The sequence below is a fragment of the Loxodonta africana genome, chromosome 2 (assembly GCF_030014295.1).
Source record: "Loxodonta africana isolate mLoxAfr1 chromosome 2, mLoxAfr1.hap2, whole genome shotgun sequence".
NCBI classification, from domain to species: Eukaryota; Metazoa; Chordata; class Mammalia; order Proboscidea; family Elephantidae; genus Loxodonta; species Loxodonta africana.
In genome coordinates, this window is record NC_087343.1 from 83,328,644 (window position 1) to 83,355,652 (window position 27,009).

Consider the following 27,009-nt stretch of genomic DNA (forward strand, 5'->3'; position numbering starts at 1 on the left):
CTGGAGAAGGACATCATACTTGGTAAAGTAGAGGGTCGGCAAAATGAGGAAGACTCTAAACAAGATGGATTGACACAGTGGCTGAAACATTTGGCTCAAGCATAGCAACGATTGTGAGGAAGGCACAGGACCAAGCAGTGTTTCGTTCTGTTGTACACAGGGTTGCTATGAATTGGAACTGATTTGATGGCACCGAACAACAACAATCTTTACAGGAGTAAATCGCCAGTTCTATTCCCTCCCCCCACCCCCCCGCCACGAGCCATTGGTGGGTTTGAACTGCAAACATATTGGTTAGCAGTCAAGCGCTTAACAATTACACCACCAGGGCTCATAATCAGGGAGTCATTGAGGGCTTTAAATTCCAGGAATGATCCAGTGTGTGTTTAAGAAAAGATTGCTCTGGCTGCCACGGATTAGATGGATTAGACTAGGAATGGAGAGACCTGTTTCTTCTTTCAGGAAAGCAGTGATGAGGGCCTAGATTGGTGGTGCAGTGGGATTGGGTGGGCAGTGAGAGAATAAGTCAGACAGGATAAAAGTCAGGGATGACCTCCAGGTTCCCAGGCAGCACACAGGGTACAATCCGCTGGGTTGGGGTATGGTGAATTGACATACCCCTGTGTGGGTGGAAAAGGTCATCAGCCGTATGCAAACCTGGAGCTGTCCTCCAGGAAACTTAAAAACCAATATCAAATCTTTCCCTTTGCCACCAGATTCTGGAACTGGGCCCAGTTATACTTTCCTAGGTTTGTAAGCCTAGAGCAGACCTTCAGGAACTAGAAGATACCAACTTCTGTCTCAATAACTCAAGACTACATTAACATTATTAGATTGTGCCAATAAATCTTTGCATATTGAATGTTTTCCAGCCAAATGAAAAATGTCAGCTAACTGGCTGTAGGAAAGACTTCCAGGAGACTTTGTGATTCTAGTTTTTGTTAGAGGTTGGGAGACTCTCTCTCCAGAAGTTTGCACAGGTTGGATTGAATCAAATACCCTTGTTATTTATTATGGAGAGCATGTGAAATGAACCAGTGGTCTAAATCGGTATCCCTAATGGACATCACCTCATTAAATATTTCAACATTAAAAATACACTAAAAAGAAGATTTTTACTTCTTTTGCACTTTTTTTTTTTCCCAGCAATGCACACTACTTTAGAAACGTTCATAGTTTTGTAGGCTAGAAAAATCCCTGAAATCCTAATGGAATTATTGATTCTCAAGTCAAAACGTAGTTTCAATGCAACTCTTAATGCATTTAATCGATTGCTGATAGGATCAAAATTAACATGAAAAAATAATCAATAAAAACATCCTAAAATCAGTTACATCAGAAACCATCTCTATGTCTTCCAAGCAAGATTCAGTCCTTCAGAAACCTGAACTTTCTTTGACCTCATAGAAAGTGGCCGCTTCAGCATAGGATGAAAGACAATATGATATGCCTGTTCAAAAATAAACAATTGTTTAAAGTGCATTTTAACCTCTAAGACCTCAAAAGAAAAAGCAGCTACTATGTTTACTGATAACACGAAAGGAATTCAGGAGAAGCATTTCAAGCTTAAGGAAAAAAAAAGTTAAATCTTTCTTATTCTTTGTTTGAAACTGGCTATTGTCCAGAAGCTTAGCTTCTCTTTCTCTCAGCCCAGAACATTTCCCAAAGCTTCCAGGCTCATAATGGCATTGTAAATGGAGGAAATTTGCCAGAAGCTGAAGGTAGCAACACCAGCAACATGCTAGCATTTTAATGTAAGAGATGGTTTGTACATTTACTGTATTCTTTAAGGAGCCAGCTAAAGGAACAACTTTGAGAAAAGGTATTAATAGCTCTCATTTCTCAATAGTGTTAAATAAAGCCATATAGTGCTTGTTTATATGTATACATTGAGTTTCTTTTCATGAATTCATAGTTTTTAAACCCCAAATCTCACAAATCTTCATGAAAATTATTAGCAATAGTTGATAGTATTTTACAAAGTACAAGCTGTGGCCATGGTAGTTCAATTATTTTGTCTCTGTTTTCTTCCAAGAATTTTATAGTTTTAACTCTTGCATTTAGATATATGACTTTAAGTTAATTAATTTGTGGTAGAGCGGGAGAACCAAACCTTGGTTTCTTGTCTCACAGTTCGTTGTCCAAGCCCTAGGCAGGACCATGATTTGATTACAGGGTATTTTTCTAATAAATTAACCTAATCAAACATTCTGTCCAGCAGTTGGATGGTGAAGAAATGCTTTAGATAGATTCATTTTACTTGTATCTTGAGGGAACTTAGGCTAGACTATATCCCCACTGAAACAAACTCATGAAGTAGATTTGCTGAGTGCGAAGATCCAGTAGACAGCAAGTGTCTACTGGTCCAGTTTTGGTCTTCAGCCAATGTTTTAGGATCAGCTGATAAGGAAGGGTGAGACTGAAAGGTACTAAAGTTTTTGCTTTGTACACATTTAACATTGATTTGATTTCTACAAAGAAACATGAAAAAGGACAAATGTTATGTCCAATGTAATTAGTTAATGATTAAAACCAGTTGCCATGGAGTTGACTCCAACTCATGGCGACGCTATATGTGTAGAGAGTAGAACTGCGCTTCAGAAGGTTTTTAATGGCTAATTTTTCAGAAATAGATCACCAGGAGTTTCTTCCAAGGAGCCTCTTGGTAGACTCGAATCTTTTATCTTTTGGTTAGCAGCTGAGCACGTTAACCATTTGTGGCATTTGGGAAATGTTCTGGACTGAGAGAAAGAGAAGCTATGCTTCTGGACAATAGCCGGATTCAAACAAAGAATAAGAAAGATTTAGCTTTTTTTTCCTCCCCCTAAGCAATGGAGTTCAACATTAAGGAACATTTTCGTCTACAAATATTAAGATCCCTTCTATATATTCGGAATTTGGCCGGGGAATGGAAGTAGGATGCAGAAAAGAGATGGTAGAAGAGTGCAAAACACAAACCTCTGCTTCTTTAAAACTTTACCAAGTCAGGGCTGGATTCAGGCTGGTTTCCCAGGGCTCAGGGGAGGGGTGGTGGTGGTGGTGGAGGGAAGACTTTGTAGCATCTAGCCAGCCTGTCCCCAAATGAGGACTCCCTCCCCCCACACAGGGCAAGGCTGGGACACCATTGTCTTTGAATCACCATTGGATCACTCAGAAAATCTCGCTGAACTAAACTGAATTAAGAAACATAGTCACCAGAGGAACAACTTTTCTTTCTTGGTGCTTGACAACAGCTAACTGGAAAGGTTGGGTGGGAAACTTAAGGGTGAGTGAGTTTAAGGTAATGGTGATTAAATAATTTGGAAAAGGATAGCAAGGATGGTAGCACAACTTGAAGAATGCAACCAAGGTCGCTGAATTGTACATGTGGAAATTGTTAGAATGATATATCTTTGGCTGTGTATATTTTCACCAAAATTAAAAAAAAATTTTTTTAATCATCCTGAAAGAATGAAAACAGCCAATGCCAATTGAAGAAGAGTAATTACTGATTTGAAAATTAAGAAAACTGTATACCACAAGACTTTTTTTCCTATTGGATTGAAAAACACTCAGTTTAAATGAACATACCATGAAAAAAGATACTTGAATATATATATACTTTATATATGTATGTATAATTTTTAAAAACGAGTTTATTTCATCAACTTTATGCATCTTTTTACATCACTGAGATCATACTTCAGATAGCCTTGTAGCTTTCTTTTGTCACTTAACACCATGACCTAAACATTTCTTCGTATTAGTAAAAATTCTGTCCACCCCAACTTTAAATTCTCTCCCTCTAAGCGAGGCCTGTTTCTGCACCCTGTAGTGATCAGCCCAGGGTGTACGTTCTATAAGGGGAGCCTCATGGTTTCCATACATCTCTGTTGAGATGCCAACCATCTCAATAAAACCAAAAAAACACCAAACCCGTTGCCATCAAGTCGATTCTGACTCATAGTAACTATTTCAATGATCATTTTAAAACATCTAAATTTTCCGTCATTCCAGTGTCTTGCATTGCTGTCTAACAGTGACTTCTGCAGTCAACCAGAGAAGCCCCAGGCAGGCCGAGGAGAGTCACAGAGAACAAGGGATTGATGCTAGTGGAGCATCCAAGCCACTTGCCTGGTTCAAACCCAGCCAAGCCACCTAATACTGTCACCTCAGACAAGTTATTTAATCTCATTGTGCCTCAGTTTCTTCATCAGTAAAAGGTGGAAAATGATAAAAATTTCTACCTTACAGATTTGTTGTAACTGGGTACATGTAGTATGCTTGTGACAATGCTTAAAACCCAAACCTGTTGCCGTCAAGTCGATTACTACTTATCTTGGTATGTAATAAATGCTTGATAAATGTTACTGTTGTTTTTGTTATTAACTAGAATTGGATACCCCTGGGTTTGAAGTCCCTATTTTCCACTTGCTCCTGAAAGATAGCAGGCGCTTTGCTGAACCTCTCAGTACTTCAGCTTTCTCCCCTCTAAAATTGGTATTAGGAGGTCCACGGATGGAGCACACGGTTAAGTGCTTGACTACTAATCAAAAGGTAGCGGCTCCTTGAAAGAAAGCCCCGGCAATCTGCTTACAAAAGATCATAGCCATGAAAACCCTACGGAGCACAGTTCTACTCTACAACATACAGGGTAGCCATGAGTCTGAATCGACTCAATGACAACTGGTAAAATTGATATTACCTATCTCACACAGGGTTGTTATAAGAATTGCCATTTAAATGAGCTCTGTCCTAAGCAGCTACTGCAGGGCTTGCTCAGAGTGCACATGCAAGAAATGGTTGTTATGTCTTAGGCCCCTTTTATAAGCCCCCCATCCCCAAAATTTCATAACAGGTGTTTTTGCAAGTTGAGGGGAGAGGTTTGGGGCCAGAGGATTTTCACGGCAGGAAGGGAGGCATGGGCGCTGGCATTTGGGTGGTTTCGCTGATGGCAGAGCCTCATGGAGTACCCCCGACCCCAAGACCCACCCATCAAGGTGAGAGGGGCCGCCTGGGCCAGCAGATTGTTTGAGTGTTCTTAATTCATTTCTAATCAAATGTTCTGGCTGGAGGACATTTCCTGCGGTGGTAGGGTGGGAACATTTCAATGAATGCTTTTTTCCAAAAGATCTGGTTCCTCTGTTTTAAAAAATCTATCACTGTGCAATCACAGAAATGGAAGAAAGGGCTTGTGATAAAACAAGCACCCCAGGCAGCTCCCACACAGAAGGTTATTTTGTAGAGTTTTCTTGGGTGACTTTTCAAAGACTCTTACCCAGCTGGCCTGCCCTAGGCAAGGCCTCTGAGTGGGACTCAGGTTGAACAATGGGCGGTTCTCCACAGACAGAGCTCCTGAGAGCCAGTGCCACACTTTGGCCCTTTTATTTCAGCATAGCACACGGGCTCAGCCAATTTAAAGTGCCTAACTACCTTGGGAGGTGGTGTGGGAAGAAGTGGTGGTTCAGTGGTAGAATTCTCACCTTCCATACAGGTAGTGCATCTCATGTGCCTCCACCACCTGTCAGTGGAGGTTTGCATGTTGCTATGATGCTGAAGAGGCTTCAGTGGAGCTTCTGGCCTAATACAGACTAGGAAAAAAGGCCTGGCAATCTAGTTCTAAAAATCAGCCAATGAAAACCCTATAGATCACAGTGGTCTGATTGGCAACCAATCATGGAGATGGCATAGGATTGGACAGTGTTTAGTAACATTGTTCTTTGGGGTTGCCATGAGTCCGGAGCAACTTGACAGCTATCTTGGGAGTCAGGTAAGAGAATAAAGGGAATCAATTAAGATCTAAGTATGGTACTCAAACAACTCAGAAATGATTAAAATGAGACTCAAAAAGTCCATCTGTCTCTTTGACTCAGGCCTGCTTCCTTCACCCTCCAATCAGCTGGTTCCTGGACCAACTCCATCCCTGAGAAGCTCCCTTCCTGTGTCTCACCTTATCTCCAGCACCATGTCCAAGGCTGCACTCGCTCCTTTAGCGCCCTTGTACCCTGGAGACTCTATCTGCCTGGGCCAGAGGGCAGCACCTCGGCTTCAGATGAAAGCTGGCTCCTTAAAGCCCCTGAAACACGCAGCTCATGGTTCGCCTGCGTGGTCACAGACTCCTGCTCCACCTCTCCCACTTCTGAGGGCCTGTTCTTGGCTCACTTACTGAGCTGAGCTCCTTGGCAGTCCTGCCCTGCCTTCATACAGCTCACCTTTGCTGGCAGACATTAGAGTGTTAAAGAATTCATTTTTGGCCCCACATCCTGGCTTGGGTCCCAAGTATTGCTTTTCCCTCATCACATGCTTCATATTTATTTTTTATCAAACCTGCTTCTTCAGCCTGAAGCCAATAATTAGTAAATATTAATGAAGATTTTTGGGGGCAAAGTGTTGTGCTGGAGGCCCAACAGAATGGAAGGCAATAAGACTTGGGTTCATCCTCAAGGAACTTCTGAGCTAGCTTAAACTAGTTGCTGTTGGGTAGATTCCAACTTATTGTGATCCAATGTGTGTCAGAGTAGAAACATAGGGTTTTCAAAGGGTGATTTTTTTGGAAGTAGGTCACCAGGCCTTTCTTCCGAGATGCCTCCAGGTGGGCTCAAACCTCCAACCTTTCAGCTAGCAGCTGAGTGCTTTAACTATATGGACCCTGCAGGGACTCCTGAGCTAGCTTAGGAAGCCGTATAAGGCGTTAGGTGCTACTGAGTATACTCATGATGGCAACTAGGATGACTGTTCTTCACTGGCATGATCAGGGAAGGCTTCCCAGAATAGGTGGGATTTGAACTGAACCATAAAAAGTTAGGAAGGCTAGTGGTTCTCAACTTATTTTAAAGAAATACATGTGCTGGGTCCCTACCATAGGTTGGGGGAAGTGGGGTCAAGTTGCTGAATTATTTAAGTTTCATGCATGACTAAATTAAGTGACCAGTATTGAGAATTGCTGATGTTGGTGTTGATCAGGTAGAAGGAAGAAGGAAGGCATTTCAGATACAGGGAACAGCTTTAACCAAAGAGGAAAGGCAGGAAATCACAAAGCTTTTATCGGGGGTGGGGAGCAGCAGGAGGACAGATAATAAGTAGACTAGTTTGATATACTTTGCACAGTGGGGAGCCACTGATGGTTTCTGAAGAGTGGAGAACTTCTAAGGAGTATGAAGAAGTTTCTACAGCAGACCCTTGCTGTGCCTAGGGTTAGCTCTCTCCTCAGATCATTGCTGTGCTGTGTCCAAAAAGCATTAGTCCTAGTTTCTTTTGCAAGTCGCAGGTGAAGCTAAAACTAGATGCCACTGCTGAATCCTGCCCCAGGATGACTGGCAGTAATTATATCTACTGTTTTGCCCCCACAGTCTGCAAAAGGCAGGCAACAAAAATGAAAGTCTCAGCCACTCAGTCATGACTATGGAGAGGTGGGTAGTTTTCACTGTAGTGCAGGTAAAGATGTTGGAACAGAAAGAAAGTAGGAACTAGAATAAGACCTATAGCAACGGCAGAAGTGTAGGACTTACTGTCCAATTGGATTTGGAAGTGGGCAGCCCAGATTGTACGTCATAAACCCTGGGGAAGAACAGGGATTTTTAATTTGCAGGCCATCTGCCTTTCAGAGACCCAAAACACTGTCACAGAGTAGAAGCACTAGGTTTATTGAATGTATCAGTATTTGAAGGACTCTCTCACACTGGAAGTCGTCTGAAAGCACAAGCTTTCTCAAGAAGTAAATGGAATAAGAGTGTTCAACCGGATCATGGAGGCTAAGATATAACATTTCAGGACTCCAGATTCTATTAAGTCCTGATACATATATAATACACATATAGCCAGACATTATTCTCAGCAACAGGTCATCAGGAACACAGGACTATAATGAACCATCCCGCTGCCAAAAAAAGAAAAAAAACCAAACCTGTTGCCATCAAGTCAATTCTGACTCATAGCACTGCTTACAACAGTGATACCTTTCATTTGTGTAAGATTGGGCTTTAAGCTTTTTTTGAACTCTGCACAAAACCTGGCATCCTGTTAGGTTCTAGTAGTTGCTGATGAAAAATGTATTCCTTAGAGCCTCTTTTAACCTAGCAGCTGAAATAACCGAACGCATTATCCGAGAGAAACACGTTATATTTATAGAGCATAATCTTCCCCCTTAAAAATGAAAAACTCTCTTTGTCATTAGTTCTTTCCACTAATGCTAATGATGTATTCTCTCTAGAATCAAGAAAGCTCCCCAGGGGCAAGCTAGATGCTTGGCAATGTTCATGAGCTCTGAAAAAACTCCTGAAAAACAAGACCTTCAGGAGATGAATGGTCTAATAAAAACATAGGAAAGGGCAATTTAATAGCTACTTTTCTAAAATATATACCTTGAGTTCTATTAGGAGGATGCTGAGCAAAAGATCTTCACTACTGCTGAGAATAAGAAGAAACAGTCTTAACTTTAATTATGATATAAGAATGAAAAAAAAAAAAAAAACCCGATGCTGTAGAATCGATTCCAACTCATAGCGACCCTATAGGACAGAGTAGAACTGCCCCATAGAGTTTCTAAGGAGCATCTGGTGGATTTGAACTGCCGACCTTTTGGTTAGCAGCCATAGCACTTAACCATTATGCCACCATCTTCTGGTGTAAGATTAACCTTTGGGAAAGTAAATGCTTTCTATGTAAATCTCTGAATAATGCAAACCTCTTCTTTGAGAATGGCATTAAACTGTACCTCTAAGTGTGTGCCTTCATTCTATAATTAGCTCTCTTTATGATATAACTGAAAGGTTGACGGTTCATATCCATCAGCAGCTCCATGGGAGAAAAGACCTGGGATCTGCTCCTTAAAGATGACAAATTAGGAAACCCTATGAAGCAGTTCTACTCTGTCATATAGGGTCACTACGAGCTAGAATCGACTCGAGGACACCTAATAAAAACATGACACACTTGTTAGACTGTGAGCACCATGAGGGCAGGGACCGTTTCCACTGCGGTCATCACTGCATTTCCGGCATCAAGCACAGCATCGGGCTCACAGTAGACGCCCACTGAGCATGTGATTAAAGAAAGAAGAGATTTGATTACCCACTCCCTGAGAGTACTGCATAGATTAGTTATGAAAGTAAAGAAGTAGCCAAAAAAAAAAAAAAAACCCACCAGCAGCACCATTCCCCCACATAATATACAGCTCGGTAAGTAAAGAAAAGCCTTCGATTGTAATGAAGAGCTGTAAGGGGCCATCCCTGGAAACTGTGTAGACTTGGAAAAGGACCAGCAATACTCAGGCAGATCGTGAACTCAGCCTGTACAAGATTAGAGCAGTAAACTGAATATATTTATCATTTAAATGAACTACAAATGGGAACCTCACTTAAACTTTGTACTCACAGAATGAACACTTTGCAAATGGCCTCAGGGTTACAGATCTTTAAAGAGGTTCACATTACTGTGCTAAGATGTGGTGTGCCTGAAATACTACGATGGGGTGGTGATTGCGCCAAAAAGCTAGCAAGGCAGATACACAGGAAGGGAGAAGATTGCCTTCTGTCTCCTGGATTGCAAGTTTCTGAGAACCAGCTGTTTTTAAAAATGGAAAAAATCTAAAGGGAAGTTTTTGTTTTGTTTTGTTTTTAATTTTTATTGTGCTTTAAGCACAAGTTTACAAATCAAGTCAGACTCTCATACAAAAATTTATATGCACCTTGCTCTATACTCCTAGTTGCTCTCCCCCAGTGAGACAGCACACTCCTCTCCACCCACTATTTCCGTGTCTATTCAGCCAGCTCTGTCCCTCTCTGCCTTCTCATCTCCCCTCCAGACAGGAGCTGCCCACATAGTCTCATGTGTCTACTTGACCGAAGAAGTTCACTCCTCACCAGCATCATTTTCTACCTTATAGTCCAGTCCAATCCCTATCTGAAGAGTTGACTCTGGGAATGGTTCCTGTCTTGGGCTAACAGAAGGTCTGGGGACCATGACCTCTGGGATCCTTCTAGTCTCAGTCAGACCATTAAGTCTGGCCTTTTTATGAGAATTTAAGGTCTGCATCCCACTGCTCTCCTGCTCCTTCAGGAGTTCTCTAATGTGTTCCCTTTCAGGGTAGTTATCGGTTGTAGCCACGCACCATCTAGTTCTTCTGGTCTCAGGCTGATGTAGTCTCTGGTTTATGTGGCCCTTTCTGTGGTTTTCTGTCTCTTGGGCTCATAATTACCTTGTGCCATTGGTGTTCTTCATTCTCCTTTGCTCCAGGTGGCTTGAGACCAATTGATGCATCTTAGATGGCTGCTTGCTAGCATTTAAACCCCAGATGCCACTCTCCAAAGTGGGATGCAGAATGTTTTCTTAATAGATTTTATTATGCCAATTGACTTAGGTGTCCCCTGAAACCATGGTCCCCAAACCCAAAATGGAATCTCACTGTAGTTATGATTTGCGTTTCTCTAATGGCTAATGATCCTGAGCATTTCCTCATGTGTCTGTTAGCTACTTGAACGTCTTCTTTAGTGAAGTGCCTGTTCATATCCTTTGCCCATTTTTTAATTGGGTTATCTGTCTTTTTGTTGTTGAGTTTTTGCGGTATCATGTAGATTTTAGAGATCAGATGCTGATCAGAAGTGTCATAGCTAAAAAACTTTTTCCCAGTCTGTAGGTAATCTTTTTACTCTTTTGGTGAAGTCTTTGGATGGGCATAGGTGTTTGATTTTTGGGAGCTCCCTGTTATCTAGTTTCTCTTCTGGTGTTTGTGCATTGTTAGTAATGTTTTGTATACAGTTTATGCCATGTATTAGAGCTCCTAGCATTGTCTCTGCTTTTTCTTCCAACATCTTTATTGTCTTAGATTCTGTATTTAAGCCTTCGATCCATTTTGAGTTTGTTTTTGTGCATGGTGTGAGGTATCAGTCTTATTTCATTTTTTTGCAGGTGGATATCCAGTTATGCCAGCACCATTTGTTAAAAAGACTGTCTTTTCCCCATTTAACTGACTTTGGGCCTTTGTCAAATATCAGCTGCTCGTATGTGGATGAATTTATGTGTGGATTCTCAGTTCTGTTCCATTGGTCTATGTATCTGTTGTACCAGTACCAGGCTGTTTTGACTACTCTGGCAGTATAATACATTCTAAAATTAGGTAGAGTGAGGCCTCCCATTTTGTTCTTCTTTTTCAGAAATGCTTTACTTATCTGGGGCCTCTTTCCCTTCCATGTGAAGTTGGAGATTTGTTTCTCCATCTAATTAAAAAATGTCATTGGACCAGTGCCTGATCTCTAAAGTCTATGTGATTCTGTTAAAACTCAACCACAAAAAGACAAACAACCCAATCAAAAAGTGGGCAAAGGATATGAACACGCACTTCACTAAAGAAGATATTCAGGCAGCTAACAGATACATGAGAAAATGCTCTCGATCATTGGCCATTAGAGAAATGCAAATTAAAACTACAATGAGATTCCATCTCACTCCAACAAGGCTGGCATTAATCCAAAAAACACAAAATAATAAATGTTGGAGAGGCTGCAGAGAGATTGGAACTCTTATACACTGCTGGTGGGAATGTAAAATGGTACAACCACTTTGGAAGTCTATCTGGCGTTTTCTTAAAAAGTTAGAAATAGAACTACCATACAACCCAGAAATCCCACTCCTCGGAATATACCCTAGAGATACAGGAGCCTTCACACAAACAGATATATGCACACCCATGTTTATTGCAGCTCTGTTTACAATAGCAAAAAGCTGGAAGCAACCAAGGTGTCCATCAACGGATGAATGGGTAAATAAATTGTGGTATATTCACACAATGGAATACCACGCATCGATAAAGAACAGTGCCGAATCTGTGAAACATTTCATAACATGGAGGAACCTGGAAGGCATTATGCTGAGTGAAATTAGTCAGCGGCAAAAGGACAAATATTGTATAAGACCACTATTATAAGATCTTGAGAAATAGTATAAACTGAGAAGAACACATACTTTTGTGGTTATGAAGGGGGGAGGGAGGGAAGGAGGGTGGGAGAGGGTTATTTACTGATTAGTTAGTAGATAAGAACTACTTTAGGTGAAGGGAAGGACAATACTCAATACACGGAAGGTCAGCTCAACTGGACTGGACCAAAAGCAAAGAAGTTTCTGGGATAAACTGAATGCTCCAAAGGTCAGCAGAGCAAGGGCGGGGGTCTGGGGACCACGGCTTAAGGGGACTTCTAAGTCAATTGGCAAAATAATGTTTTCTATTATGAAAACATTCTGCATCCCACTTTGAAATGTGGCTTCTGGGGTCTTAAATGCTAACAAGCGGCCATCTAAGATGCATCACTTGGTCTCAACCCACCTGGATCAAAGCAGAATGAAGAACACCAAGGTCACACGATAACTATGAGCCCAAGAGACAGAAAGAGCCCCATGAACCAGAGACTTACATCATCCTGAGACCAGAAGAACTAGATGGTGCCTGGCCACAACTGATGACTGCCCTGACAGGGAGCACAACAGAGAACCCCTGAGGGAGCAGGAGGTCAGTGGGATGCAGACCCCAAATTCTCATAAAAAGACCAGACTTAACGGTCTGACTGAGACTAGAGGAATCCCAGCGGTCGTGGTCCCCAAACCTTCTGTTGGTCCAGGACAGGAACCATTCCCGAAGACAACTCATCAGACATGGAAGGGACTGGACAATGGGTTGGAGAGAGATACTGATGAAGAGTGAGCTACTTGTATCAGGTGGACACTTGAGACTGTGTTGGCATCTCCTGTCTGGAGGGGAGATAGGAGGGTAGAGAGTGTTAGGAACTGGCAAAATCGTCACGAAGGGAGAGACTGGAGGGAGGGAGCGGGCTGACTCATTAGGGGGAGAGTAAGTGGGAGTATGGAGTAAGGTGTATATAAGCTTATATGTGACAGACTGACCTGATTTGTAAACTTTCACTTAAAGCACAATAAAAATTATTTTAAAAAATGTCGTTGGAATTTGGATCGGAATCGCATTGTATCTATAGATTGCTTTTGGTAGAATAGACACTTTTACAATGTTGAGTCCTCCTATCTATGAGCAAGGTATGTTTTTCCACTTATGTATAGGTCTCCTTTGGTTCCTTGCAGTAGTGTCTTGTAGTTTTTTTGTATAGGTCTTTTACATCTCTGGTAAGGTTGATTCCTAAGTATTTTATCTTCTTGGTGGCTACTGTAAATGATTGTATTGATTTGGTGATTTCCTCTTCGATGTTCTTTTTGTTGATGTAGAGGAATCCAACTGATTTTTGTAGTTTATCTTGTATCCTGATACTCTGCTGTACTCTTCTATTAGTTTCAGTGGTTTTCTTTTAAGGTTTTCTCTGTATAAGATCATGTCATCTGCAAATAGAGATACTTTTGCTTCTTAAAAGGAAGTGTTTTTAAAAAGCAAAGATGAGGGATAGTAGAAAAGAAAAACAAAAGTAAATCACAATGTAATGCTTGGAAAAAGAAGAAAAAAAATATTAAGGACAATCAAAGGAAAAGAAAGCATCAGTAAGAATAAGAATTCCAGGACTATGCATGTAAAAGAGGAGGATTTTGAAGGCCTATCTGTAAAAACAGTAAAAATGTAACTACTAAGCGGAGGCCTCTGGGAAGCCTTGAAGTGTAAAGGCATATCATATCCAAGTCTTGCAAGAAGAGCATTTGTTCTATGTTTAAATTGTGACAGGGATCCAGCTTTCCTGTGAATACCTTCCTCTCAAGGAGAAGTACTACCTCCAACTAGGCTCAACCAAATTTGAATACAACTTAGAAAGTTTTTGTGGAGGAAGTATTGGTCATAGCCAACACTGTCACACTCCTACCCTCATCAAAATCTTCCCTTTCACCAACTCCAGACAGCAGTCAGCTAAAGGCCACAGGTGACACACGTGGGTAATAACTTTTCCTCTGTTCCTTCAATACCACTTCCTTTCGTCTCCTCACTTTTAATCTTGTGCAAGAGTCCTTTTTTACCTTCATTTTCCACCATTCACGGGATGTTAAATTTTACCTCAGGAAATTTATTTTTCACATGAATTTACCAAACCTGATAGGAAACCAGGATAATCAGTCTCTAAAGGACTTGAAAGAGCCCAGAAAATCCTTCCAGAATTTCACAAAAATAGTCCTCTGTTGGCTCATTGCCACAAACTCCAGTTTTCACTATAAATTCTGTTTTTTTCTCTTCATTTTTTTCTGTCATGTTTAAATACAAATGTGTTATTTTCTAATCCTCTTCATTCCCATTATATTTTAGCTACATTTTAAATGAAATACCGTTTCTGAGACTTGTTATACAGACAACCTGTTGCTGACAAGTCGATTCTGACTCATAACGACCCCGAAGAACGGAGTAGAACTGCCCCATAGGGTTTCCAAGGATTCGAACTGCCACCGACATTTTGGTTAGCAGCCAAGCTTTTAACCAGTGCACCACCAGGGCTCCATTATACAGACACGGCCTGGTGAAATGGCATGTTGGGCTGAGGTTCCTCATCTCTGCCTCTCTTGACAGCCTGGCTTTCTTTTCCTACGTTGTGTATCTGCTGCTTTAGGCCTAGCCTGACATGGCCTCCCAGCTTACGTGTCTAAGGCAAACTGATTCTCTGTCTCTCCATTCAAAATCTTGACAATCCAAATGACATAGCCCCTCCATGGCTTTACTTTGAGGTGCAAAGATCTCAGCCACACCTGTCCATCCCTGTCCAAATAGTTGTGGACAGACTGGGCTAGGAGCAGAGAGGTAGGTTCTCTAAGGAGGATGTGAGTGGGACGAAGTGATTGGCATATTTTCCTTACAATCTCCCACTCTGTCATGGTCCATACAGGTAATAAATAAATGGTTGCTTTTTTTTTTTTTTTTACTTTAATTGATCTTATATTCTTAACTTTAATAATTAATGCAATTACCTATCAAACAGATTCTATGAGAATTATTGTCTGATTTTCCAGCCTCTGGTTATTTGTTCAATAAAAAAATGAGTTCTGAGAACACCTTTGGGGATAAGTCCTTTCAGGTTTTCACAGGGCAGAGGATCTTGGTACAGACAGAAGCAGCCCTTCCGTGTGTGTAGTCACTAGGCCTGGCCCAGCCCAACTCTCAAAGTGAGTGAAGTTTGCCTGTGGCCCTCTCCCACCTCCCGGAGAGTTATCGTGAAGACTTACAGTTGTAAGTGCCCTAAGTTTACCAGCACTGTGACATGGATTATCTCATCTGATGCTCACGAACACCCAGAGTGCACAGACATCATCACCATCATCATCCCCATCTTACAGTTAAAGAAACTGAGGCTCATTCAACAAATATTTATGGAGTAAGGACTAGGTATCGGGCCTAGTGGGAACACAGTGATGATGGGTATACAATTCCTACCTTTAGGGAGGCTTATCAGGGGAACTAACCACAAACAGGCAGCAACAACACAACTCTAGATTATGAGAGCCTGTAGAAGAGCCACTGATTCAGGAATGGAAAAGTTGTCTATGGGAGCTATTACTGACTTTTACATTCCACAGTTAGTAAGGTAACAAGAGGTGCAAGAAAAGCATTCTAGGTCCCAACAGATTCTTATTTTACCTCTTAAAGATGAAACTTACCAACTCAAATAAATTTCCAATGGTGAAATTTCAGACCTTACAACATAGCCAAATGCAGGTAACGTGTACAGTAGTTGGGGCCCAGAGGTATCATCCTGTAGTCCCCAGATTGCATGCGCCTCCCTCCAGGGCCCTCGGCCAGCCTCCAGGGCCCTTTTCTGAGTAAGGACGTACTGTAGATACTGCTCCTGAAGCATAGCATAGAGTAACTCTCCTTTACCCCTTCCCTGAATAAGAAAGTATGAGTACAGATCACATATACCACATAGAGGGCAGCACCTAAGGAAGTGACAATCAGGAAAATGGTGTCAATGCTATTAAACCACAAAGACATAATCTAATAATTGCAAGCATCGAGAATGTTATCATCAATTGTTTGTGGTCAGAAGTGGGAGTTCAATCCAGAACTTGTTAAATCTGCCTGAAAAAGAAGAGATAGAGCCTGAGTCCTACCTTCCCCTAACCCTAACACACACACAGAGGACAGGTGGCTAATCCCCCAGGGCAGCCACCAAACAGATCTCTGGGAACTTTTATTACCCTTGAGAGACTAGTCCAGTGTCTGCAGATATTGTCAGGTGTTATCACCACTGCATACCTTTGATTTTTCTCTTAGTTGAACAGAATAAACAAAACCAAACCTGTTGCTGTCAGTTGATTCCTACTCAGTGTGTAGAATAAAACTGCACTTAATGGGGTTTCCAAGGCTATGACCTTTTGGAAGCACAACACCAGGCCTTTCTTTTTTTTTGGTGTACTTTAGATGAAGGTTTACACAGCAAACTAGCTTCTCATTAAACAGTGCACATATTGCTTTATGACATTGGTTAAGAACCCCACGACATGGCAACACTCTCCTTTATCAACCTTGGCTTCCCTATTACCAGCTTTCCTGTCTCCTCTTGCCTTCTAGTTCTTGCCCCTGGGCTGGTGTGCCCCTTTAGTCTTGTTTTATTTTACAGGCCTGTTTAATCTTTGGATGAAGGGTGAAGGAATGACTTCATTACTGAGCTAAAAGGGTGTCTGCAGGCCATACCCTCAGGGTTTCTCCAGTCTCTGTCATGCCAGTAAGTCTGGTCTTTTTTGCTCAGTTAGAATTTTGTTCTACATCTTTCTCCAGCCCTGTCTGGGACCCTCTATTGTGAGCCCTGTCAGAACAGTCAGTGGTAGTAGCTGGGCACCACATAGTTGTACTGGACTCAGTCTGGTGGAGGCCGTAGTAGTTGTGGTCCATTAGTCCTTTGAACTAATATTTCCCTTGTGTCTTTAGTTTTCTTCATTCTCCATTGCTCCCGAAGGGGTGAGACCAGTGGAATATCTTAGATGCAGACCTTTCTTCTAAGGTGCCTCTGGGTGGGTTAGAACCACCAACCTTTCAGTTAGTTGATTACTTGCACCATCCCAGTACTCCAATTGAGCACAATAATACAAAATTATTTTGAGGAAAAATAAAGCCACTTTTAGCCATACTACCCCTCCCCTTTAAAAACATCTGGGATAGTAACATGGGTGAGATAAGTGTAAAATAATTTTGAAAGGTATTATTCCTAGAAATAGCACAGAACTGCTTCCTTATACAGCCTGTGTGGTGATGGCCAGGGGTCTGCAGGCCACATTGGACCCAGCCTGGGAAGTGACTCAGTTGTGGCAAAGAAGTCACGTTGTTGAAGAACATCCTGGGGCTGGATTTGGGAATACACATATTCAACGATGATATAATTCTGGTCTTGTGCACATATTGTTTTGCAAAATCCAGGCATGAGATCATTTGGCCTCAGTGTTTTCTCTGAGGGTTTCTCACAGACAAACAGAGTTATCTGAATTGACTTAGACCAGAGGAAAGGCATTTGGGGGATTATCTGATTGTGAATGTGGACATTTAAACATTCTCCGTCAGGTCAAAAACCAAAGGTTTTCTGTTTGATTTCAAGAGCCCACAGCTCTCCAATCGTATCATCTTTATCTACTGGTTTACAGAGAAGAACTTAAAATGCTTTCTCCAAATCATGGGCAAGAAGAGAAAACAGCTGTTGTTATTCTTGAGAGGAGTGTTTATGTGGCTAGAGGTATATTTTTGTTTGTTCTGCTTTCTGTTTTAGACTATTCGGAAGAAGAAGAATTCTCTAAAATAAGCCATAGTTTTAAGTAGGGTTTTCTACCACAAGCAAGAGGTCATTAATATCCATAGCTTTAGAGTTGCTATACTCCACGAGAAGGGTTTGACTGATCATATCATACCATTGCAGTGATCATGACCATTTGCATTAAAATCACCCCACAGAACCCTATAAACTGCAGATTCCTAGGCTTCACCCCAGGAAGCCTCACTCATTAGGTCTGGGGTCAAGCACAGGAATCTTCAGGTGTTTCTGATGACCTCCACACTTGAGATCCACAGCAAGGCTAATTGCCAGATAAAGTGGTCATTTTCTCACTCTGCCACCACTTGTTTCCTTTGCTTAATTCTGCTACAAACATTTTTTTTTTTATATAACAGCTTTTGAAGACCGAACTATTTCCACTCAACAGAAAGGTAGGGGACATTTTGACCTATTAACAGTGTAAAAGACTGAAGGGCAAGGAAGAACATGAGGTTTATTTGTTCATAATTTTCTTGAGTGGAAAGAGAGGGAGGCAGGTGTCCTAGAGGCAAACCTGCAGGGCAGAGGGGGAAAGACATAATGTGTAGTAAGGGAGAGGCCTGTGCAAGAGGTCAGGTGTGGGGACTTCTATCTTTCATTTATCTGTAAAACGTTGAGTCAAATTCTTTAGTAAAGAGACTTGATTATGAGGACAGCCTGAGAAATTGAGTGTTCTTTTATTTGGTTAAGGAAGAAGATAAATTTTCTAAATTTTAGAAAATCCTGAAAGCATGGGTTGGAAAAAGAACATGTACCACAAAATTCAGAATACTAGAAATGGGAAAATATCCATTAATGCTTGAAAGATGGTTTAAGTGTATGTAAAAGCAATTACTGAATTACAGAACTGGTAGTAAACTTAAGGAACTTATTATCCTAAGGGATACTCCAGGTTGAGAAATATAAGCTCAAGAAATATTAAGAAAGTTAAGGATTACAGACATATGACAGATTATTAAGAAAATTGGTGATGTTTGAGATACATGCCCCACTCTTGAGGTTGATTTCCTTGGGGAACAATTGAGGTGTTCTAGCAATTACTCTTGGGGTCACAGATCATAATATGGTATTTCTAGAGTTTTATGTCCTTAGCTTTAGGGTATACATCTGTTCTATAATGGTAGGCATATAGGAGAACCACCACTGTCTGGCAATTTGTTACACTCTGGTGGCTTGCATGTTGCTATGATGCTGGAAGCTATGCCAACAGGATTTCAAATACCAGCAGGGTCACCCAGGGTAAATAGGTTTCAGTGGAGCCCCCAGACTAAGACAGACTAGGAAGAAAGGCTTGGCAATCTAATTCCTAAAGTTAGCCAATGAAAACCCCATGGATCACACAGAATACTGTCTGAAACAGTGCTGGGCCCCTATGTTGGAAAGCATTCAAAATACAAATGGCAGCAACAACGGCCTCAAGTGTACCAATGATGGTGAAGATGGTACAGAGCCAGACAAAATTTTTTTGTACATGGGTCACCATGAGTTGGACCCGACTTGATGCCTGCTAACAATAACGGCATATAGGAGAAAGAGCACAAGATCTGAATTTCAATTCTATTTCTCTTGCTTAGTAAGTGTAAAATATTGGGCAAGTTACTTTACCTTTACTGGACCTCAGTTTCCTCATCTGGAGTAGCTCATAATATTTATTTCACAGAACTGGCATGAGAATGAAATATGATGTTTGTGAAAGTGACTCATGAGATAGGTACTCAATGAATGCTTCTGAATCATGACATTTCAGGCTGAATTATGGGCAAAATATGTATGTTGTGTATGTCAGCCATATGTAGTAATTTCAGTCCATACAGTAAATATCAGAATGTCTACATTAAAAAAAGGCACAATGCATTATCCATCATCAAATTAAATAAAAACACAATTTAATTTATTTCTGAGTTTTAAAAACAATTTATAGTAAATGCTTTGTTTCCTAGAAAAGCAACTTATAAGAAACGCTAAGTATCTGCATTTGAGAATTCACACCAACTAGGTAAGTCTGAGGGGCAGCCTTGTCAAAAGTCCTCTGCTCTTTCCTCCCCTTTCTGTTGGGTAGTTGAAGTAGGACTAGACCTACTCCACAAGTGAGGCAGGATCACAGCCTGAAAAGCCCAGGTTCCCAGGAAGAAAACATGACTTAGGCTGCTTGCCTGGCAGTGCTCATAAATTATGGAAGGCACAATTAATTCTTTTCGATTCTGAATACACATAACTTCTCTGCTCCCAGATGCAACTTTGCACTTTATATTCTCTATTCTCCAACATGGTTCCAATGGAGAATTAAATAATTTATATTTATATTAAAACTTTCTTGCTACTGTCAAAAATTCCATTGTATAAACAGCTTTCTCAAAAAATACATTTAATAGGGTCCCAAAAAGTATTTCAAGTGGTATGTTCAAACCCAGAGTCCTGGTGGTGCAGTGGTTAAGGGCTCAGCTTCTAACTAAAAAGTCGACAGTTTGAATTCACCAGCCGCTCCTTGGACGCCCTATGGAGTAGTTCTACTCTGTCCTATTTGGTTGTTATGAGTCACAATTGACTCGATGACAATGATTTGGGTTTTTGTTATGTTCAAATTCACATTGTATTTAAGTACCTGAAAGCAGGTGCTTGAATGCTGGCACAAGCCATTGTCCTGTAGCTACTTCAACACTGTGGTGAATTAAGCTTGCTAGCCTACTGTAGAGCAAGAAAGGTACCCTGGGTGTATTCCTTTTGACTTTGGACGTGGATTAGTGTTGGTTTGGATTATACATGGTATTTTGGTCTTCTGGCTACCAATTTCTTACATCTTTCATGTTAAGAGCATTTTCTTGAAATTTTTCCCAGCTCTCGGGTGTTTTTTTTTCTATACATTAGAAAAGGGAAGTCTAAAAAAAAAAAAAGAAAAGGATACCATTATCTGATCATTTCTAACTAAATTGTCTCTTATGGAAGTTATCTTCTAAAGCTTTCACTAGTGGCAAATCTTTGTATAATACTTTGTAGTTTATAATGTTCAATTTTTTCTTTGATCTTCAGAGCAACCCCGTAAGGTAGGCAGGGCAAGACTTATTACTCCATTACATAGATTAGGAAGCTGATGTTTAGAAAGTTCAGAAAGGACGTAAAAGACTTGGTGGTTTTTCATTTCAAGTAACCATAAATATCACCTTTCTATGACAAAACATCTTTTTCAGCTGCTCATGGCTTTCTTAACTTCTAAATTATTACCCAAAACAGCCCCAAAGAGGTGAAGTCCTTGGTACACGTTCTCCCATGGTTAAGCCCTACTGTAACAAATTCTATTCCAAAGAAGGTAATGAAAATGATAAAAGTAGCTAACATGTATTAATCATTTACTATATATCGGGTACTGTTGTTGAATGCGTTATGTGTATTATTTCATTTAACCCTCACAACATCCCTAAGTAGTTAGGCACTATCATTCCCTCCATTTTATAGATAAGGAAAATGAGGCTTGGAGAGATCTAGTGATTTGTCCAAGGTCACAGAGGCATGTTGAATATTATTGAAACCCACAAGGACCAGCTCTATCCGACTCCAGATCCAGCATTCCTAAGCCGTATTCTATACAAAGCTAATTCTATGTACCTGCTAATGACATAAAATAAAGGTGCTTGTAGATCTGTCTTCAATGAATGGTCTTTTAAAAAAAAAATTCAGTAATACATTGCTGGTATAAATGCAAAATTGTGCAACCACTCTGAAAAACAATTTGTCAGTTTCTTATAAAGTTAAGCATATACTTAGCATTGTTGTTGTTGTTAGTTGCCATGAAGTCAGACTCCGACTCATGTTCTGCAGGGTAGAGATGCACTCCCAGGATTTTCAAGGCTGTGATCTTTCAGAAGCAGATGGCCAGGCCTGTCTTCTGAGGGGTCTCTGAGTGGGTTCAAATGGTCATTCTTTTGGTTAGTAGTCAAGCACTTACCTGTCTGTGCCACCCAGGGACTCTATGCTTAGCGGGTGACCCAGCAATCCCACTCCTAGGTATTTACCCAACAGAAGTGGAGACACATGTCCACACTAAGACTTGAATGGGAATATTCATAGTAGCTTTATTCATAATAGCCCTAAACTGGAAACAGCCACAAAAAGAATTGCCATTGAGTTGGCTCCAACTTATGGCAACTCCATATGCGTCAGAGTAGAACTGTGCTCCGTACAATGGTCAATGGTCTATCTTCCAAGGCACCTCTGGGTGGTCTCAAACCTCCAACCTTTCAGTTAGAAGCTGAGTTGTATTAGCCGTTTGTGCCACCCAGGGACTCCAGAAACAAACACAATGTCTATTAATTGGTGAAAGGATAAACTGTGGTATATCCATACAACGGGATTAAAAAAAAACAAAAACGGGATACTACTCAGCAATAGAAAAAACTATTGACACAGGCAACAACACAGATGTATCTCAAAAGGGTTATGCTAAGCAAAAGAAGCCAGGCGTAAAAGACTACCTATCATGTGATTCCATTGATATGGAATACTAGAAAATTTAAAACTATACTAACAGAAAATAAATCAGTGGTTTCCAGGGGCTTGGAGGTAAGAAGCAAAAACCAAAACCAAACCTGTTGCCGTTAAGTTGATTTTGACTTATAGCAACCCCATAGGACAGAGTAGAGCTGCCCCATAGGGTTTCCAAGGAGCAGCTGATGGATTTGAACTGCCAACCTTTTGTTTAGCAGCTAAACGCTTAACTAAAAGGGGTTCGAGAGAACTCCTGGTGTGATAGACATATTCTGAATCTTGATTGTTGGAGTGATTACACAAGATTACACATTTGTCAAAACTCATCTAATTGCCTACTTGCAAAGAGTAAATTTTATTGTATGTGAATTACACCTCATTAAGTTTGACGCAAGGAACCCTGGTGGCATGAGGTTAAGTGCTCAGCTAGTAACTGAAAGTTTGGTTGTTCGAACCCACCAGCTGCTCTGTGGGAGAAAGATGTGGCAGTCTGGTTCCATAAAGATTTTTGTTGTTGTTGTTGTTAGGTGCCGTGGAGTTGGTTCCGACTCATAGCGACCCAATGCACAACAGAACGAAACACTGCCCAGTCCCGAGCCATCCTTACGAACATTATGCTTGAGCTCGTTGTTGCAGCCACTGTATCAATCCACGTCGTTGAGGGTCTTCCTCTTTTCCGCTGACCCTGTACTCTGCCAAGCATCATGTCCTTCTCCAGGGAGTGATCTCTCCTGACAACATGTCCAAAATATGTAAGACGCAGTCTTGCCATCCTTGCCTCTAAGGAGCATTCTGGCTGTACTTCTAAGACAGATTTGCTCATTCTTTTGGCAGTCCATGGTATATTCAATATTCTTTGCCAACAGCACAATTCAAAGGCATCAATTCTTCTTCCGTCTTCCTTATTCATTGTCCAGCTTTCACATGCATATGATGCGATTGAAAATACCATGGCTTGGGTCAGGCGCACCTTAGTCTTCAGGGTGACATCTTTGCTCTTCAACACTTTGAAGAGGTCCTTTGCAGCAGATTTACCCAATGCAATGTGTCATACCACCTCATACCACCAAGAAAGCAATGCTGGGAGCAGAGGGTGTCCTTTGGACCTGAGGTTCCTGCTCTGAGATACTCCCAGACCAAGGAAAGACTGATGCATCACAAGGACCTTCCTCCAGAGCCGACGGAGAGAGAAAGCCTTCCCCTGGAGCTGACACCCTGAATTTGGACTTGTAGCCTACCCAACTATGAGAGAATAAACTTCTCTTTGTTAAAGCCATAAAGATTACAGCCTTGGAAACCCTATAGGGCAGTTCTACTCTGTCCTTCAGTGTTACTATAAGCTGGAATTGACTAGATGGCAATGGGTTTTTGAGTATTGGAAGTTTGACTTAAAACAAATATAGTATTAAAAATAGGCTCAGAGTGCACAATATTGTGAATATAATATCATTGAATTTTACACTCAAAATGGTTAAAATGGCAAATTTTATGCCAAATATATTTTATCACAATAATTTTTTTAAAAAAATAACAACAACAACAAAAAAGGCCTCAGCCTCTTTCCAAAAAGTATTTGATTATAGGAAACCTTGGTGGTATAGTGGTTAAGTGCTACAGCTGCTAACCAAAAGGTCGGCAGTTCTAATACCAGATGCTCCTTTCAACTTCCCTCACCCCTTCAGAAGTATCCTACAACTCTCTTCATTTCTTTTCCCAAATATTCTATCCACTCCCCTCTATGACTCAACTTAGTCTTTTAAAACCAGTAAACAGCAGCCACAAACCAGAAAGAGAGATTTCAGTGGACAAGCTCTTATCTAGCTCACTCCCTTTAAAAAAAAGTTTTATCTTCAGTTCTGTTTCTCTTCTAGTTTTTAAAGACAAGGAATGGGATTTTCAGGCAATGAACTCATTAAAACAGTGTTTTCCAAACTTGGGTGATCATGAGAATCACTTGGAGAAGCTCATTAAAACTGCAGGCCTTGCCCCTAAAGATTCTGTCTTGGGAGGTCTGGGGCAGGGTCCAGGACTCTGTAGTTTAAATAAGCTCTCCAAGAGATTGTTAGGATCAGGCAAATTTACACAGTAAAACAAACCTACTTGTAATCAAGGAATCTGGCTATCTGGTGGGATGTATGTGGCCATTCTGCTCAGTGTGAATCTGTAATGAGAAGCTGCTTTAATGGCACACAGCAAAGGCTGTTTAAGACTTCTTTTATTAAGCAGGAGTCCCTGGGCAGTACAAATGGTTGAAGTGCTCTGCTGCTATCCAAAATGCTGGAGGTTTGAATCTACCCAGAGGCACCTTGGAAGATGGACCTGACAATCTACTTCCAAAAAATCAGCCACTGAAAACACTATGGAGTACATATGAGGTTGTCATGAGTCAGAATCAACTTAATGGCGACTGTTTTTTTTGTTGTTGTTTGTTTTTTTATTAAGCAATTCCTACTGCCCCTGGGTGTCAGCTGGGTCTCCTCCTGAAGGAAAGAGATTAAAAATGGGACTTCAGTGGCTGACATTCTGAATATACCAGGAGAAGGTTAAGGATGATCCTGGATTGTGCGAGCTCACTTTGAACTTCTATAGAAGTGGGTTAGGTAGAGTCACAGCAATGCTCTGAGCAGCAGCTTCAACCACACAATGAAAAGATTCAGCACATGCCCTGTTGTGAGGCTGAGCCAGTGCACCACAGTGTTGTGGGTAGGAGAAAAACTTAGAAACTTGAGGGAGAAATGCACTTAATACCCTTAAAACAGATATTGATCTTCTTTCCTTTTTTTTTTTTTTTTTTTAATATATTAAAGATTTGGGCTGGAGAAGAAAGGAGATCAGATAAATATTTTGAAATAGCTGAAGAGTGCTCATGTGGAAGAGAGGTTTGGCTTTCTACCCTATGCTCCCAAGAGGCAGAAATAGCCCTAGTGGCTGGGAGTTACAGAGGGAGATACAGATCTGAGAAAGGAAGAGCAAGTAGAAAGAACAAGAAATTCTAGTGCCACTGGCTGCTGTTCATGTGCTTGCCCTTCAACTCATTAGCTATGTGATCTTGGGCAAGTAGCCAACCTGAGTTTTCTCAATTGCAAAATGGAAAGAGCAACAAGTATCTTACAGAGCTATTATGGTGATTAAGTAAGATGACGTAGTTGGTAGTACGTTGGTAGTATGTTGACCATGTAATAAGTGCCAAGTAAGTGGTAGACAAAAAACATACAAAGTTATGTAAGGTGAAGTGGTTGCCTAAAGTAGCAGTGAGTTTTCCATCACCAGTGGTGTTCAAGCATTTATGAGAGTGGGATGGGAATGTAGGGTGGAGGGGATCTAGGAGAAATAGGGGGCCTCTAAGCATTGTATGAGTGGTTGGGTTGGACAACCTTTCAAGTCCTTTTCACCCTGAACAATTTATGGAGCATAGAAGAGGTGGGGAATACACTTTTTTTGGTCTGCAAAATGATTATTCTTTTGCTTTTCGTGAAAATATTTACTCTCTCTAGGATGCCAAGACTTAGCCTTTGAGCTTAAAAATCTGAGAGTTTATGACCTAGACTTTACTGGGAAGTTAGAACATTACACATATTCACTCATATTCCACCCTTAAGACCAAAGATTGGAATATGAATCATAAAACAAAGTCAGGGCAAAGTACATACCAAAATAGCAAGGAAAATAACCAAACAGAAGTCTTGACTGACAAGTCCCCTGCATAAAGAACACTGCGTTACACTGAGAACAATTAAGGAAATAGCATTATCAGAGAGTCATAAGATTGTGGAATGGTTATTTTCCCTAACTAGGGCATAAAAGCATAATTTATAATGGCATAATTTACACACCAACCACTAATGCCAAAGATGAAAACTTGAAGATTTTTACCAACTTCTGCAGTCTGCAATTGATCAAACATGCAACCAAGATGCATTGATAATTACTGGTGATTGTAATACAAAAGTTGAAACAAAGAAGAAGGGTCAGTAGTTGGAAAATATGGTCTTGGTAGTAGAAAGGACATGGGAGATCGCATGACAGAATTTTGCAAGACCAACAATTTACTCATCGGAGATACCTTTTTCAATAATATAAATGGTGACTATCTGTGGACCTTGCCGAATGGAATACACAAGAATCAAATAGACTCCATCTGTGGAAAGAACTGATAGAGAAGCTCAATATCATCATTCAGAACAAGGTCAGGGGCCAACTGCAGAACAGACCATCAGTTGCTCATGTGCAAGTTCCAACTGAAGTTGAAGAAAATGAAAACAAGGATATACAACCTTGAGTATATCCCACCTGGATTTAGAGATCATCTCAAAAATAGTTTTGACACATTGAACACTAATGGCTGAAGACCAGATGAGTTGTGGAATGACATCAAGGACATCGTACATGAAGAAAGCAAAAAGTTATTGAAAAGAAAGAAAAGACCAAAATGGAAGTCAGAAGAGACTCTGAAGCTTGCTCTTGAATGTTAAGTAGCTAAAGCGAATGGAAGAGATGATGAAGTAAAAGAGCTGAACAGAAGATTTCAAAGGGTGGCTCGAGAAGACAAAGTAAAGTATTATGATGACATGTACAAAGAACTGGAGTTAGAAAATCAAAAAGGGAAGAACACACTTGGCGTTTTTCAAGCTGAAAAAATTGAAGAAAAAAATTCAAGCTTCGAGTTGTAATATCGAAGGATTCTACAGACTTTTTTTTTAATGCTGAACAATGCAGGAAGCATCAAAAGAAGATATGAGGAATACACTGAGTCACTGTAGCAAAAAGAACTGATCAATGTTCAACCATTTCAGGAGGTAGTATATGATCAATAACCAATGGTATTGAAGAA

The 27,009-nt window shown here is 40.7% G+C and overlaps 1 protein-coding gene across 1 annotated transcript in view; it reads right to left on the reverse strand.

Annotated features, from left to right (window-relative positions):
* Positions 1-21,568: 21,568 nt before the first annotated feature.
* Positions 21,569-27,009, reverse strand: part of ARSB (arylsulfatase B) — a 328,139-nt gene continuing 322,698 nt past the window's right edge. The window contains exon 7 of the mRNA XM_064273497.1: positions 21,569-21,590. Coding sequence (XP_064129567.1) covers positions 21,589-21,590 — 2 coding nt within the window. The 3' untranslated portion in view covers positions 21,569-21,588. The remainder of the gene's footprint in view (positions 21,591-27,009) is intronic.